This window comes from Carassius gibelio, chromosome A22 (genome assembly GCF_023724105.1).
Source record: "Carassius gibelio isolate Cgi1373 ecotype wild population from Czech Republic chromosome A22, carGib1.2-hapl.c, whole genome shotgun sequence".
Taxonomy (NCBI): Eukaryota; Metazoa; Chordata; class Actinopteri; order Cypriniformes; family Cyprinidae; genus Carassius; species Carassius gibelio.
The window spans coordinates 4,856,200-4,872,588 of NC_068392.1; the positions used below are offsets into that span (position 1 = coordinate 4,856,200).

Below are 16,389 nucleotides of genomic sequence, written 5' to 3' on the forward strand. Positions count from 1 at the left end.
ATGCAAGTAGGCTTCAATGATTTCATTTTATCAAACAATATTTTGTCAATCTATTCTATTTAAGATAACGTTTTATTGAATATTGGTTTACTTATGTCCATTTTGAGCTTGTTTTTCCACTGGCTCTAAGGTGTTGATGTTTAAGCCTACATTAATTATGAATAAAATACTATACTGTTTATTTATTTATTTTTTGTGAAGTCTCGCTCTATTACAGTTTGTCATTTTCACTTTAACTATATATAATTTCTTGATGCACGTTCATGGTTAATCAAGGCATAACTTAGCATTTCTTAAAGGGGGGGGGGGGTGAAATGCTATTTCATACATACTGAGTTTTTTACACTGTTAAAGAGTTGGATTCCCATGCTAAACATGGACAAAGTTTCAAAAATTAAGTTGTACGTTTGAAGGAGTATTTCTGTTCCAAAAATACTCCTTCTGGTTTGTCACAAGTTTTGGAAAGTTTTTTTTCGAGTATGGCTCTGTGTGACGTTAGATGGAGCGGAATTTCCTTATATGGGTCCTACGGGCACTTCTGCCGGAAGAGTGCGCGCTCCTGTATAGCAGAGCACTGACTGAGAGCACAACAGACTTCACTGATCAGAGCGAGAGCGTCGCGAAATGTCACAAAAGAAGTGTGTTTTTGTTAAATTTTAGCCTCTGGATCTGATTCTGGATCATAAATATATGCTGAATCTGACTGTTAGCCATGGTTTGTTGCTTCCACACAGCTTTCAAACGCTCTCAATGCAAAAGCCTACTGGCGCTCGTGATTCTTTAGCTCCGCCCACACGCCACGCCTCCAGCCGGACGTGTTTTTCCGGGAAAAATCGGTACAGACTATCTTTCTCTTATGAATATAATAAAACTAAAGACTTTTTGGAGTTATGAAGGATGCAGTACTACTCTATAGGTACTCAAGATTAACAGGAGATTGAGTGAAAACGAGCATTTCACCCCCCCTTTAAGGTAACTCACTCTGTCTGATCCATTCTTGCTTTCGTGTTTGACAGCAGCAGTACAAGCGCAGGCAGACGTGTCACTTGTAAATGTGACAACGAAGCTTAAAAATATATTAAAAAAAATACTTCATTTCAAAACAGACATTGCTGGGGGGGGGGGTTCTTTCTATTTTTCCTATATTAGTGTTATTTCATCTTTACTGTGTAATTCATCATGTATGTTTGCACTATGTGTGTACTTTATTCTACCCTGGAAGCTAATGTTGCCAAGTCAAATTCCTTGTGTGTGTGTTAACATGCTTGGTAATAAAGCTCCTTCTGATTCTGATTCTTAAAGGATCAGTAAGGGAGTCATTAATGGCTTATTTTAATTCCCCCTCTCAAAAACTTTTTTTTTCTTTGAAAAACCAGGTTTCCCAGAATCTTGAGAAACACAGATATATCAAATAAAAGCAGAGATATGTTTTTGTGTTTAAATGTCAGTGAATGACTAGTGGGCATGTCTTATCTCATCAAACTGAACTCATTCCCTCCTGCTCATCCTCTCTACACACGCTCTTCACTCATCAAAGGCGTTGATTCATTCACAGACTTTTTAGTGGATTCTGAAACAAAAAGCAGAGACAATTAGAAAAATTTTAAAAAGAGAAAAAAACAATGATGCTACATATAAACTATATATGTATATGCATATGTGGGTGTTTCTGCAACTATGGGCACTTTTGAACCAGTAGAGTCTGTAATACATATAAAAAAGAAAACAAAATTGCATGGATTCATTAAAATTTTAATCTGGAACGTGATTATTTATTATGTTTTATAACTTAACAAAGTGTACTTACCGCAATGTTACAATAATGTTCATTATATACATTTTCCTTTTTTCATTTGTATGCATAATAACATTTTAACATATTTCAATAAATTTTTCACATTTTGTGCAGTTTTGTAAATATTGATTTAAAAAATAATAATATGCAAAATAGAGGATTTCACGGTTTTCTCTATGACGTAAAATTTTGCAATTGAAAAATTAACTTTATGAAAGCAAAGTTACTTTTTTATTGGAAATGTTTAGTTTGAAGTCACCATTATGGTGAACAGTGTTTGCTTTAATTGACCACTTTCAACGAATGCAACAGTGTTTCATAAAGAAAATAATATATATATATATATATATATATATATATATATATATATATTTGCATTGACAAAGTAGATCAGCTGAAATTGTCTGCACTGACAACATTCAAAAGCTACAGTTTAAATCATGTAATACTGCAATGGTGAGGTTGAGGCAAATCATTTTTAACTAATCAAAATAAGCTGTGATAGAAATATCACTAATGCATTAAAGCTGTGGTAGGGAAGTTTTGACGCTCTAGTGGTTAATAAACAGAACTGCTTGCGTCTTGCGGAAGAACATCGTAGCCGGAGCTACTTCTCTCTGTTTATGTCTATGAAGAATCACAAAGGTACTGGGTTACTCCGCCGCGGTATCCCCGAAGCAATCTAAAATAGTCCGAATATAAACACTTATTATAGGTGCACTCTAGTGAGTCAGGACAAGCTAAAAACACGGTTTGGAAAATGGATTCATGTTGTACTCGCTTATTATGTTCATTTTTCTACATTTTGAACACAAACAAAGTTACAGACCGCAGCTCTGATTGGTTGTTTTTTACCGGGAGCGCATGACTTTCTGCAAATGGCAATAGGACCACTGGGAGGAGCCAGAGGAGCATGATTTTATTCACAGATTATCTGTCTCATATTCTACTGTCAGGACATAATGACAGGTTTAATAAATATGTAAAAAATATTTTTTTTACAAAGGTTCCCTACAGCACCTTTAATGCTGACACGAACATAATATCTGAAACAACATCTTTTGTGCAACAATTTCAAATGGAAATATACTATTAAACTATAAAAAATATGCTGCTACTATAATCAATGTTGTTCTACTCACTGGTGACAGACACATTAATTCTCTTGATTATGGTCTGTTCGCTGTTGATGATCTGTAGTTTATACTGCCCAGAGTCTGTGGTGTCCATGTTTATGATGGTCACAGATCCAGTCTCATCCTCATCATCTCTTTCCAGTCTGTCTCTGAATTTTTCACCAATATAACATGCTCCTGAATCAAATTTAACAATGAGACGCTTTTCAGCTCCAAATGTCCAAAGTATCAGATTTCCCTCTGTTTTAGCATCAGTCTTGAGAGGGAAAGATTCTCCTTTCTCCACTGACTCGGACTTCACTTCATGTCGCAGCAGCACATAGAAACAGAGAAATTCAGAAGATAAAAATAATCAATTTAGCTTGCAATGTCAATAACAGATACATTTACAATTTTTTTAAACTAGTTTGACGTACCTAGAACTTTTAAATCTTGTGTCATTTTGTTAGCTGATGCAAAGCATAACCCATTGTATGTGATTTGAATGAAATCTGTTATTGAATATTATGCTGTTATAAACAAATTTCAAATATTTCAGTTCAAACTGTTTGACAGTTACACATTGTTTAATTGAAAATGAACTTGTGTTAATTTCAGCTCACTTATATTTCACACAGAACACCTTTATAAAATATCCTTTTTACAGTAAAAGATGAAAACTAAAAAAAGTGAAGTAGAGCGGAGGATGATATTACCTGAACTCACACATTATAAGGTATAATGTGCTGTATTATTTACATGTTTAAACCATGGTACAATACATTTATAGAAAAAAAGAGTTCTGAATTTCAAACCACAAACTATGATTCTTGATCATGCTTTTTCTCATAATATTCTGATCCCCCCATCTCCACCCACACACACAATAATACTGCAACTCAATAATACTATGACTTTATTCTCATAACATTATAACTTTATTCATGAAATTTGAGATTTTATTTTTTAATTGTAGCATGGTACTAATTAAAGTAATTCATATATGTAAGTAATTAAGTAAAATTACCCACCAGTCACAGGAACCAAAATGGTCTTGTTTTTTGTTCTTTTACGGCTGCTGATCTTCTTGAGTTTATAGTGTCCAGAGTGGATGGTCTTGATGTCACTGATGGTGAGATTTCCAGTATCATCCAGACTCAGTTTGCTTCTGAATCGCCCATCAGCACCATCGTAAACATGTTTCTCAGTCTTCCCTGTATCGAATTTAGCAATGAGATTCTCTTCATCTTCATAACACCACTGTATCACATCATCTTTATGTAGTTGAGTACTAGTGTGTAGAGTGACATCCATTCCCTCTTGCACGGGATTTTTCTTCTCTTCGCCCATCAAAGCATCACATAGAAACAGAACAGAAATGTGTTCATGAGATCAAGTGACTGTGCAGGTGGACATCTCAGTCATATACATATACATATACTCAGCTGCATAAAGATGCTGCATAAAGATGCCTTGAAAATTAATCAGTTCACTCAGAATCAGGATGGCTCTATATAAAGTAATGCTAACACAACATTTGCAGTCCATTTCAGAATTCCGGTGAAGGTTCAGAACTTCAGTTTATCAGCAAATAGCAATTTCAGTTTATATATATATATATAATTCCGTTTACAGTATGGTTACTGAAAGAGTTTTTTTTTTCTCCCAAAATTCAAAAACTATTTGAAGAGTAATTTGGTGTAAAGTTCTGATTTTATATATTTTTTCATACTGAAGTATATATTGCAGAAAAACTAAATATTATGTTTACTATAGCACATTTGGACGATACTAGTAAAGTTCTCTAATTTAATAGCTAGATAGCTGCATTGTTCTTTTTTTTTTCGCAGTACTCATAATTTATAATTCATTTTATGTCATAAATCTATGCAGTTTCAGTGTGAATGATTGGTGGCAGAATTGGCGGTGATGCCTTACTAGGGAACCAAATATGTCAGTGTTGGCCCTGCTGTAATACGTACCTATTTGCAGTTTAGCAAACTGTCTGCGATGGTAAATCACCACGGCAGCTAAAATTGCAGCCACCAGCAGAACAGCGCCAACTATTGCTGCTATTTCACCAAAAGACAGAGTCAAATCTGAAACAGCTAAAGAGAGACAGCCAGACAGTTAGTGTTAACACGTGTCCATCATATAAATCATATTATTTGAGAAGACTTAATTTCCAGCTAATAATAATGATTTTCTGTCATATTGTTCATTGTTTACGTTATCTGTAGTGAATTATTTCCTTTAAGTTTAAGAGTTGCGATCTGCATGATGTTTTGTAGTGCAGTATTTACTGTACAGCATGTAGCCTGCGGTCGTAGCATAACTGCTTATTCACTGTTACAGTACTTCAGCATTACAGTCACACCGCGTGCTCTCGCTCAGGTGCTGTGTTTATGTGCAAGAGAAAGTGCATGATAAAGTAAGTTACTTCAATGTATATTGTTAATTACCTAGATTACTACAGTGCACCGCAATCATGTTAACTTTGACAGTGATGTTTTGCGAACTTTCTGAGTGTGATTTGATCCTGTTTAACGAGTGGCTTAACCCTCTAGCATCGCAGCATGCATTGTTCATGTTTACAACTTTATTACATAAGTGTAACATTTTCATGGTGATAATACCTTTCAGCGACTATTATTACTGTTACGGATTCCTGGTATGTGAATGAAAGCGCACGAGGAGGACGATATACAAAAAGATACTTTTAATGATCGAGGGAGAATAAGGGAACATCCGACATAATACATTAACTTAACTGAAGATACTACAATAATCACGGACCAGGAGGAACTCAAAAGACAGAGTATTTAAACACGAGGGAGAAATCAGGTGAATGGAGACAGGTGGAAATTAATCAATTAACCCAACAAGAAAAGGAAGATGACCAAATAAATGAACTGAAACTGAAACAGTTCGCCCCCTCCCGGAACGGTGCATCCTCGCAACGCAAGAGGAATACCAGCAGAGGCACGGTGGGGGTTCTGGAGGCGGACGTGGGGCAGGCAAGGGGCAGGCAATGGAGAGGACCCAGGATGGAGTAGGAGGGAGGAGCCAGGGAGGAGCCCGGAGCAGGAAGAGCCAGATGGTGCTCCAGAGACCAGCCAGGATGAAGACCCACAGGGGAGTCGACGGCAGGAGGAGCCGATGAAACCAGGGGGCCGATAGACGGAGACTGCGCCGGTGGGTGAGGAGCCCATGATGGAGCAGAGCAGCCGCAAAGCCAGGGTGACGCTGAGGGTCTGGAGGTCCAAGGCAGCGCTGAAGGCACTGCCTTCTACCACTACCTCCGACTGAGGTGGAGGCGGGGCTCCGGAAGCCCGCTGCATAGTGGGGAAGGAGGAGCCTGACAGAGCCGGAGGGATGGAATGATGAGGAAAAGCCAAAGGAGTGGAGTCCTGAGGTTGATGGATGGTCAACGACTGACCAAGGTGGAGCTGGAGGGACGAAGGAGCCCGGTGGAGCAGATGGGATATGACAGGCCAGGGTGAAGACGAGGGAGCAGGGTGCCAAGGCGGAGCCGCAGGGTCAAAGGACCGAGGAGGAGTCCAGGGCTCAGAGGCTGGAGGCGGAGACAGGGAATCCACATGCCAAGGCAGAGCTGACTGGCACCAGCAGAGATGAGGTTGAGGAACTGGCTGGTCTAGGAGGAGATGAGAGAGGGAGGCTGGGAGGAAACACAGGAGGAACAGGGCTGGCTAGAGCCAGCAGAGAAACAGGAGATTCAGGGCTGGACTGAACCAGCGGAAGTGGAGCAGAGGAACAGACTGGTCTAGGAGGAGGTGGGAGAAGGAGGCTGGGAGGGAATACAGGAGGATCAGGGCTGGACGGAACCAGCGGAGAAACAGAAAATTCATGGCTGTACAGAACCACCAGAGAAAGAGAAAATTCAGGGCTGGATGGAACCAGCAGAGAAACAGAAAATTCAGGGCTGGACGGAACCAGCGGAGAAAAATAAAATTCAAGGCTTGACGGAACCAGTGGAGAAACAGAAAATTCAAGGCTGGACGGAACCAGCGGAGAAACAGAAAATGCAGGGCTGGAAGGAACCAGCGGAGACACAGAAAATTCAGGGCTAGACGAACCAGCGGAGAAACTGAAACTTCAGGGCTGGGCGAAACCAGCGGAAACGGAAGAGAGGAACTGACTGGTCTAGGAGGAGGTGTGAGTGAGAAGCTGGGAGGGAATACAGGAGGATCAGGGCTGGATGAAACCAGCGGAGACACAGGAAATTCAGGGCTGGGCAGAACCAGCAGAGAAACAGGAAATTCAGGGCTGGGCGGAACCAGCAGAGAGACATGAGATTCAGGGTTTACCTCCATAAACCAGTCTGTAAGGTCCTCCATATAATTCCCAGAAACCGAATGCAGCTCACCCTCAGTCGCAGAAGTGTGTGCAGGGCTTTCCTCCACGTCCTCGATCTCCACTAATACTCCCACGATGCACGGTGTTGCCGGCTCGCATACCTGGTCAGTCGCGCTCTCGAGTCCTTGCTCTCCGATAATGACAGGCTCAGGCTCTGCAGCTGCAGTGGGCTCTAGCTCCGTGTGGCGGGATGGTGGCTACCGGGTCTGGGGCTTGAGATTTCCTCTTCAGTGGTGCAGATGGTAAACAAAGATCCATTTTTCTCCAGCACCCACTCCACAAAGGCGGCGAAATCCTCTCTGGGACCGTTCGCTGGCAGGCGTGCCTTACATCGCCCGCTCAGGCCGGTGTAATAGAAGTTAGAGAGCGAGAGGTCGGGGAAGTGGGTAAGGCACGCCAGATCTAGAAAGTCCCTGGTATGGTCCTCCAGCGAACTGTCCAGTTGGTCCAGGCATAAGAGTCGGACTGCTGGGATTGCCATTCCGGGAGAGGGAGGAAAACAAAACGAAAGAAAAATGCTGCTAAATAAATTGTTTGGTCCGTGTTTCTGTTACGGATTGCTGGTATGTGAATGAAGGCGCACGAGGAAGATGATATACAAAAGGTACTTTTAATGATCGACAGAGAATAAGGGCACATCCAACATAATACATTAACTTAACTTAAGATACAACAATAATCACGGACCAGGAGGAACACAAAAGACAGAGTATTTAAACACAACGGAGAAATCAGGTGAATGGAGACAGGTGGGGATTAAACAAGAAAATGAAGATGACCAAATAAGGGAACTGAAAGTCCATGTATGTAACAATTTCTTACATCTGTATTAATGATACAGTCTCATTTCTATATACAATATAGACCAAACGTTTGGACACACCTTCTCATTCAATGACTATGAAAATTGTAGGGTCACACTGAAGGCATCAAGGGCTATTTGACCAAGAAGGAGAGTGATGGGGTGCTGCTCCAGATGACCTGGCCTCCACAGTCACCGGACCTGAACCCAATCGAGATGGTTTAGGGGTGAGCTGGACCGCAGACAGAAGGCAAAAGGGCCAACAAGTGCTAAGCATCTCTCGGGGAACTCCTTCAAGACTGTTGGAAGACCATTTCAGGTGACTACCTCTTGAAGCTCATCAAGAGAATGTCAAGAGTGTGCAAAGCAGTAATCAAAGCAAAAGGTGGCTACTTTGAAGAACCTAGAATATTAAATTTTTAGTTGTTTCACACTTTTTTGTTATGTGTATGATTCCATATATAATTACACATGTGTTAATTCATAGTTTTGATGCCTTCAGTGTGAATCTGCAATTTTCATAGTCATGAAAATAAAGAAAACTCTTTGAATGAGAAGGTGTGTCCAAACTTTTGGTCTGTACTGTATATATCTTATATTTCATTGTTTTAGTAATCTTACTAAGCAGATTATTCACACAGATGTATTGCTAATACATTTCTCAGTTTATATTCTATATATCAGTGCACTTGACAAAGTTGTTTATTATAGAGTATGTAATATGTTGAGTTATTAGTTATATTTGAACAATGAATATTTATATCTGTTGTTTTATTTATTTCAGAAACTACCTCAAATACACTAACATGTGTATAGGGTCAAATCTTGTGCAATAAACGGTTAAACTTAATATGATGACTCTGACTCCCTGACAAGAATTCTGCAGCAGTCAATAACTATTAACCAGCATTAAGTGGGGCAATCCCCAACATTATCTAATATTGATCTAATCACTGATCTAATTATACTATGTGTCATTACATTGAAGGATTATAATAACTCACCACTGACAGAAAGAAGGAACCGCTGTGAGCTCTCACGGCCTCTGATCTCTACTTCATAAAGCCCGGCGTGTTCAGTTCTGGAGTTTGTGATGGTCAGAGATCCAGTCTGATCCAGCAGCAGTCGATCTTTGAATCTTTCATCAGCATCGTTTAATGAAGTCTCTTTAGTCTCTACATCAACTTTAGCCAGGAGGATGCCTTTATCTCCAAACCTCCACAGGAGCAGATCATCTGTGTGTATTTCAGCATCATGTTGTAGAGTGATAGGGTCTCCTTCCATCACTGACACTGACTTCACTCCATCCGTCTCAACAACTGCCTCTGGAAAATATTAGTTATGATTTACCTAAGTCTCTTAAAGACAAGTCATGTCATCTTTGAAATGAGATGGCGATGGCCCGCTCTGCAAACGCTCTTCAGGAGTCTATGGGTGACATCACGGACACTACGTCCAGTTTTTATACAGTCTATGCTCAAAACGCTGATTGTTTCTATACCAACTGGGACTTCTAACAGCAGCTACAGTGACCCGGTGACTTTAACGATTAACGATTGGCTCTTTCATTCAGGATGCAGGGCTTCCTGCGATTGAGCAGCCTTATTGAGTGTTGCATTTTTTCCCATTCAGAACTCTTGGGTATTTAGTCTTTGGTTTTACTTACAGTGTATACATGAACTGTAAGTTGCAATAATTTAAAAGCAATTTTTTTTTTTTTCAAAAACATTGTGATATCACTTATGGTGTCTGAGATGGTTTATTATATAACAATATAATTATATCATTATTAACACATAGTGCTCATCCTTATCATTGTTACATAGAAAAACTTGATACTCACCAAAGACAGCAACATTAAATATCTTTATCGTAGTATTTTCTTTAGAGATTGTTCGTTTATATTGTCCAGAGTGTCTGATTCTGGTGTTTCTGATGGTGAGAGTTCCAGTCTTTTGGTCCACTTGCAATCTGCCTCTGAATTTAGGCTCATCAGTGACAAAAAATGAGGTAAAATCCTTCTTTCGCGTTATTTGAGATAAGACGAATCCTTTAGGTCCCCACGTCCACAGAATGGTATCATCATTCTGTATTTCAGTGAGATCTGTGTGTAGAGTGACGGAATCTCCCTCCATCACTGACATCACCCCGTCTGTTTCTGCGCCAGACGACACACCTACAGCATGCAATCAGTTTTACAGATCAGACTCTACAGCAATGCCGTCCAAATGAGGCAGTGAAAATAAAAAAATAAAAACAATTTCAATAAATAATAGGAATTTCTGCAAATACACTGTTAATTGATGTTTACTTTACAGCAAGCGAATGGTCCACGTGACATACAACCATTCGCCACATTATTGACAAATGTTGGTATAATTATTAGACGCGTCTACAGCCTCATTTTCCATGTATTAACCTAGAACATTGATACTGAAATGAAACCGAAAGAACAGAAATCCATCACTTACCGCCCAGGACCAATAAAAGTAGAAATATAGGTGTCATATTCTGCTCGTTGTTGTGAAACTGTGAGTCTGGATTAATGAAGACGATCTCTGGATATTTAAATTATTCTGTTCCGCTGAATCTCCGTTATGTTTCTGAACAGCGGCGTGCACCGCGCGTCCAGACAGACGCCGATCGGTCTGCGCAGACCCGAGTCACACACACACACACACACACACCGAAAGCTGGTTGTTTGCTCTAAGAACGCATAAGCATTTTCAAAAAATGGGTGCAATAAGTGATTATGTCACTATGGCTCAAGGATTGCACCGTGGTATCTCCAAAAAGGGGGAGGTCACATGCCAGTGTAATGTGTAGTGTCAGCAAAGCGGTGCAGAGACAGTCTTATTGGCCAGGACTCAAGAGCACACGTTTTTCTTAGGTCGTTAATTCTTAGTCCGTTTATATGTAATGTAAAACTTATTCTATGTCAACAGCTTGGCATGACATCTATAATGTCATTCGCTCTCAGAGAGTCGCTGGCGATGTGAAGCTGTTCTTTAGCTTTATTATTGAATGACAAATGAATATGATCAGAACTCTTCTGTTCTGTGTGTGCTTGTGGCGTCTGGTTGGTAAGTTATACGCGTTTGTATTACTTCCTTTCATGTTTTCTGTTTTAATTGGATTTACGGTGGATTTCATAATAAAAAGTTTTCGAAACAGTTTATTATCACTTTTTCTTTTATTTACAAACGTAATTTGTATTACTAGTTTTGGGCTGCAGGTTGATCTTGATTTGATTTGCATGAAAGTGAGTGCTGAAGAAAAATCTCTTCCCACTGAAATCCTGAAGTCATGGCTTACTTGCATTCATATTACAGATTTAGTTTGGCCATTAATAACCAACATAATGTTTTTGTGGAGCATTCAGTCTGTTACAAAAATATGTTTCTGTTTGTTCTGTAGATGTGACAGATGAAGTGAGGTCGATATCAGTGATGGAGGGAGATTCTGTCACTCTACACACCGATGTTACTGAAGTACACAAGTATTTGTTCATACAGTGGATGTTCGGAAACACGCGAATAGCTGAAGTCGGCAGGCTCACACAAACACACTCGACATATGATGGTCCTGATGGGAGATTCAGAGACAGACTGAAGCTGGATCATCAGACTGGATCTCTGACCATCACAAACACCAGAACCACACACTCTGGACTTTATAAAGTAACAGCTATCAGCAGTGAGACCAGCTACATGAGTTTCAATGTCACAGTCTATGGTGAGTTGAGAATAGCAGTGTACATTTCCAATTCTAAAAGAAAATAAATTACTGTAATGTTATTATACAGTAACTTTCTGCCACCCAGCTCCCAGTAAATTACTGTAATATTTACAGCAACCCTTTTACAGTGTATTAATGTCATGGTGATACTTTTTTATTTTCTGTTCTTTTCAATGTTCCTTATATTAACATTTATGGTATTAACTGTATTAAAGGAATAGTTTGCCCAAAAATGAAAATTTCATCACAATTTACTTACCCACAAGTTGTTCCAAAGCTACATGAGTTTCTTTCTTCGTCTTGGAACAGCTTGAGACAAACTAACATCTGTCCTTTTCAGAGACTCCACAAAGTTCTATAACAACAGGAAGTTCAACGAGCACAAATTTTGAGACGTCCAATTTAACCATCAACCAGACTGAAGACGTCAATATTACTGAACTCCTTCGGCCAAGTTCAGGTACGCCACTCGTGATCTTAGAACTCTGTTAAATGTGTTCAGTTAATGTGACATCAGTTTTTATAAAACCTTTACAATTTTTTGATTCTGGAATCCAGTGTTAGCTCATAGAGGCTTAATGTCAGATTTGAGGCCACGTTTCTGCAATTGTGACCACAATGCTAATGCAGCACATATTCACAGGTGTTGCTTCATGTTACTGCAGATGGGCGTGAAATAGTCATTCACACTCGCAACATTTTCATTTACATTTTATGTATGCATTCGCTTTTATCCTTACACTGCATTCAAGGTGTACATTTGGTGAACTTATGCACTCCTTGACAAAGAATGACTTGTTTGTGCTCGTGAGGGTGAAGTGCATTTGCTTTTTTATTTTCTTTTGTTTTCTTTTATTTTCTATTCGCTGGAACAAAGGCAAACCACAGATGAGCGTCACAGGCGTGAAGCGGGTGTCCAAGAGCAGTGTGTGGGTTTGGTGCCCCATATTGCTCAAAAAGATATTAATGCTCAAAGTAAAACAAGATCTTAAAGAAGAAATGAAATAATCACATAGGTTTCTAAAAGAGCTGATATATTTAAGATGTCACCAAAGCACTTATTAGAGTCTAGATTGCTTACAGTAAACAATCCTAGTTAATGTCATTTGGCTAATAAAATCTGGATCAAACACACAGTAAATCTTGTGGATGTACTGCTTTCACAATGAATGCTTGAGGTCCTAATAATAATAACTCTTAAAACCGGCTCATATGAGTCTATTTCAAAGACAGCTAAATGCATTTTTCTAACTCAACGTTTTTCTTGTTTCAGGCCACGTCCACTGCTGTGGTTTTACTGAAACTGTGATACGATTGGTTGTTTCTGCTTTGGTAAGCGTGGCTGCTGTTGGTTTTCTGGTTTACGACATCAGATCTACAAGAAGTCAGCTGAACAGGAAGCAAGGGGCTAGACATTACCATCAAAGCCATCGAGTAAAACCAGACCAACATCAGTTGAGCAAAAGAATGAGTTCCAGATATGTTTGCTGAAGGTTGCTGGTATAATCCCAAAAATATACTGATACATCCAGTTATGTTATCATTAACTGATCTTTAAAATGAAAGAAAATTCCACCAAATGGATCCTCTGGAGTGAAAGGGTGACGTCAGATTGAGAGTACAAACAGCAAGAAACACATCCATCATTAATATGTTTTGACTTATAACTAATGCTAGTCCTATAATTTCATTTTCACCAGTGAAATGTCTTCTCTTCCGAATCAGGAGAGAAATATGCTCAGATCAAGCTCCATTTACAGGTCAAAACAGTCTGAAACAATTCTAAAGAATGGGTGGATTTTGATGTAAGAGGACAACAGGAGATGTTTTTCACTGGAGGAGGCATTTGTGGATTATGCAATTGTGAATTATGGCCAGCAACACCAGCATAAATGATGGGTTCGTTTCTGAAAATCACAGTTTTTCACATCAAAAGATGTTAATTGATAGACTGGAGTCGTGTTGTTTGGACTATCATTCTGACGGCACCCATACACTGCAGAGGATCCATTGGTGAGCAAGTGATGTGATGCTAAATCCCTCCAAAACTGTTCTGTTGAAGAAACAAACCCCCATCTCAGATTGGTAAATTTTAAGCAAATGTTCATTTTTGAGTGAACTCACCGGCGGCGCCAGGGGGGGTCTTGGGGGGTCTCAAGACCCTGCCAAAAAATGCCTTGACCCCCCATTTGACCCCCCAGCCTCTTCCTGATTAATATATATATATATATATTCGGGATAAAGATCCAAAAATGTTTCTCTTCAAACTACGCAGAACAATAATAAATAATAATTATTTCGACATTTATTCATACACTGAACCGAGAACCGTTTCTGTCGGACGCGTCCGATTCGAGAACCGATGAGCTGATGATAACTGCGCATGTGTGATTCAGTGTGAAGCAGACTGACACAGAGCGCATCTGAACCGAACTGATTCTTTTGGTAAATGATTCTGAACTGATTCTTTGCTAATGTTATAAGCGCGGGTAAACCAAAGGCTTGAATAAAGGGCAGTCATCGCCAATGACGGCATTACATCGAGCGCAAAAGAACCGGTGAACCATTTTTTTTCTCAACTGGTTTATTTGATCGAATTGTCCGAAAGAACCGGTTCACTTGAGCACCTGCTCCTTTGCCCCTTAAGTGCCCTTTTGTCAAAAGCAAAATTTCCTCGCATTTTTTTTGTAATAACATAAACTTTTGTGAATGCCTGCCCATACCCAATCATAATATTAGTACAATTTATTAATAATAATTTAGCCGTAAATAAGATGACCAACATGATGACTGTGACCTCATCCAACCGGGAAGATTCCTCATGCTGCACGCGCATTTTTTAATTGCTAGAGGATATTTCAACATCGTGGCAGCTGGTAAGTGGTGTTTCATTCTCAGCGAAGTGATTTTGGTGTTTATTTACTTATTATTATTTGACAAGAACGATGTGGTGTGAGAGAACATGCAGATATGTTGTTTATATTGCTGTGTGTAGCCTGTAGTGTAGAAGTAACACTAGAGTGCTGTTTGAGGGAGAAAAGTTTCACAGGCATCGAGGGGTCTGGTCTTTTTTATGTTATTTGAATAAACTTTTATTATATTACAGTACTTATTTATTTTTAACATGTAAAAATAATTATCACAACACTGGTAAGGCTTATTCAGATTTTCTCATTCTCTGAATTATCATTATAAAAATAAAAACAATTCAGAAATGAATTAAAATATAATTATAATTTAAATGTGATGCAAATATTTTTTCTACAATAGCAACAGTGTTTACAACAGCAAGACCACTTTAGCCTGTAAACTCAATAATATCTATCTGGAAATAAATGTAAAAATATCAATGTCAATAATAATGCATAATATACCTGACATGAAAGTGAAGTGTGAAGGATATGAATAACAAATGTAGCCTGTCATTTGTTTACATTGCAAAGGTGTTTTTGTTGTTGAATAGCAGTAATAAGCAGTTATTAGCCATGTCCAATGTATTTTTTGTTGGTTTTCATGAGACCCCCCTTGAAAAGACCAGGACCCCCCATTGCCCCCCCAATCAAAATTGTCTGGAGCCGCCACTGAGTGAACTATTGATTTAAATATAGGCTGTAAACATAATTTCCTCAGAGGGCCTCAGAACCATGAAACAACATACAGAACTGCCAAATTTATGATTGCAACATATAATAACTGCTGTTAATAGTGTTCATCGTCTGTTTGATTGCATCTTTAATTGATTTTTCTGTACATTTCTGCCATATGTATATTAACTGACAGTCAACACTGATAAGCTACTAATAAATAGTAAATTAATTGTAAAGTTGCTTTGCAATGATTTGTATTGTGAAAATCGCTATACAAATAAACATGAATGAATGAATAATTACCCTAAACAAAATATTTAGCAACACAAATGGTAGATCTCATAGTCCGTTGTTTCTGTTGTAACCATGTAATGACCTCACAGAGGAAATCCTGTGTATTTTTGGAAATTTTGTTTTTAAATAAAGATTTGGTGAAGAGTTTGTGTTTAATTCTTAATGTTTAATGGAACTTCAACTTCGACTCCTGGACTTAATTGAGCATATTGAATACTTTATGAGCATATTGTAATTTCTTCTACACCTCTTTAGAGACACTAATGTTAAAAAAAAAAGTCTGCTATGGAAATTAAATCCCTTTTACAACAATGATTATATTCTTCCAAAGTGGGAAGTAGTGTAAATGAGACTAAGCCAAATTCCATATCTATGGGAAACCATACCATATTTCTCCATATGATGGTGGCCCTCCAGGTTTCCATACCAAACTCCTCTATGGATGAGTCTGCCCAGATCATTCTGCTTTCAAGGATGCTGAATTTTAAAGCAAAACTTTACACAAGTTTGCCCAGGAGACAGGTTTTTATCAATGCATCTGAAAGATGCTTACTTTCATACCTTTTCCTTACTTTCTTACTTTATGTATTTTAGAATTTTTAAATATATATAATAAGGTTGTGATGAGAAGTTGAAACATGAAGAAAAATGGACTTGAAACTGAACTGAAAAAGAAGGTAG

At 38.8% G+C, this 16,389-nt stretch overlaps 3 protein-coding genes across 3 annotated transcripts; 1 reads left to right on the plus strand and 2 right to left on the minus strand.

The window, feature by feature from the left end:
• Positions 1-1,125: 1,125 nt before the first annotated feature.
• LOC127942445 (uncharacterized) lies at positions 1,126-4,260 on the minus strand. The gene is made up of 3 exons (XM_052538147.1): positions 3,942-4,260; positions 2,938-3,231; positions 1,126-1,570 (listed from the first exon to the last, which is right to left on the minus strand). Exons 1-3 carry the CDS (start codon positions 4,258-4,260, stop codon positions 1,512-1,514), a joined length of 672 nt encoding a protein of 223 aa, XP_052394107.1. The 3' UTR covers positions 1,126-1,511.
• Positions 4,261-4,302: 42 nt separating this feature from the next.
• Positions 4,303-10,832, minus strand: LOC127942446 (uncharacterized). The gene is made up of 5 exons (XM_052538148.1): positions 10,561-10,832; positions 9,933-10,265; positions 9,094-9,414; positions 4,893-5,018; positions 4,303-4,310 (listed from the first exon to the last, which is right to left on the minus strand). Exons 1-5 carry the CDS (start codon positions 10,595-10,597, stop codon positions 4,303-4,305), a joined length of 825 nt encoding a protein of 274 aa, XP_052394108.1. The 5' UTR covers positions 10,598-10,832.
• Positions 10,833-10,942: 110 nt separating this feature from the next.
• Positions 10,943-15,852, plus strand: LOC127942884 (uncharacterized). Its single transcript, XM_052538898.1, has 4 exons — positions 10,943-11,172; positions 11,507-11,824; positions 12,168-12,287; positions 13,101-15,852. The coding sequence occupies exons 1-4, from the start codon at positions 11,121-11,123 to the stop codon at positions 13,316-13,318; spliced, it is 708 nt and encodes a 235-aa protein (XP_052394858.1). The 5' UTR covers positions 10,943-11,120; the 3' UTR covers positions 13,319-15,852.
• The last annotated feature ends 537 nt before the right edge of the window (positions 15,853-16,389 follow it).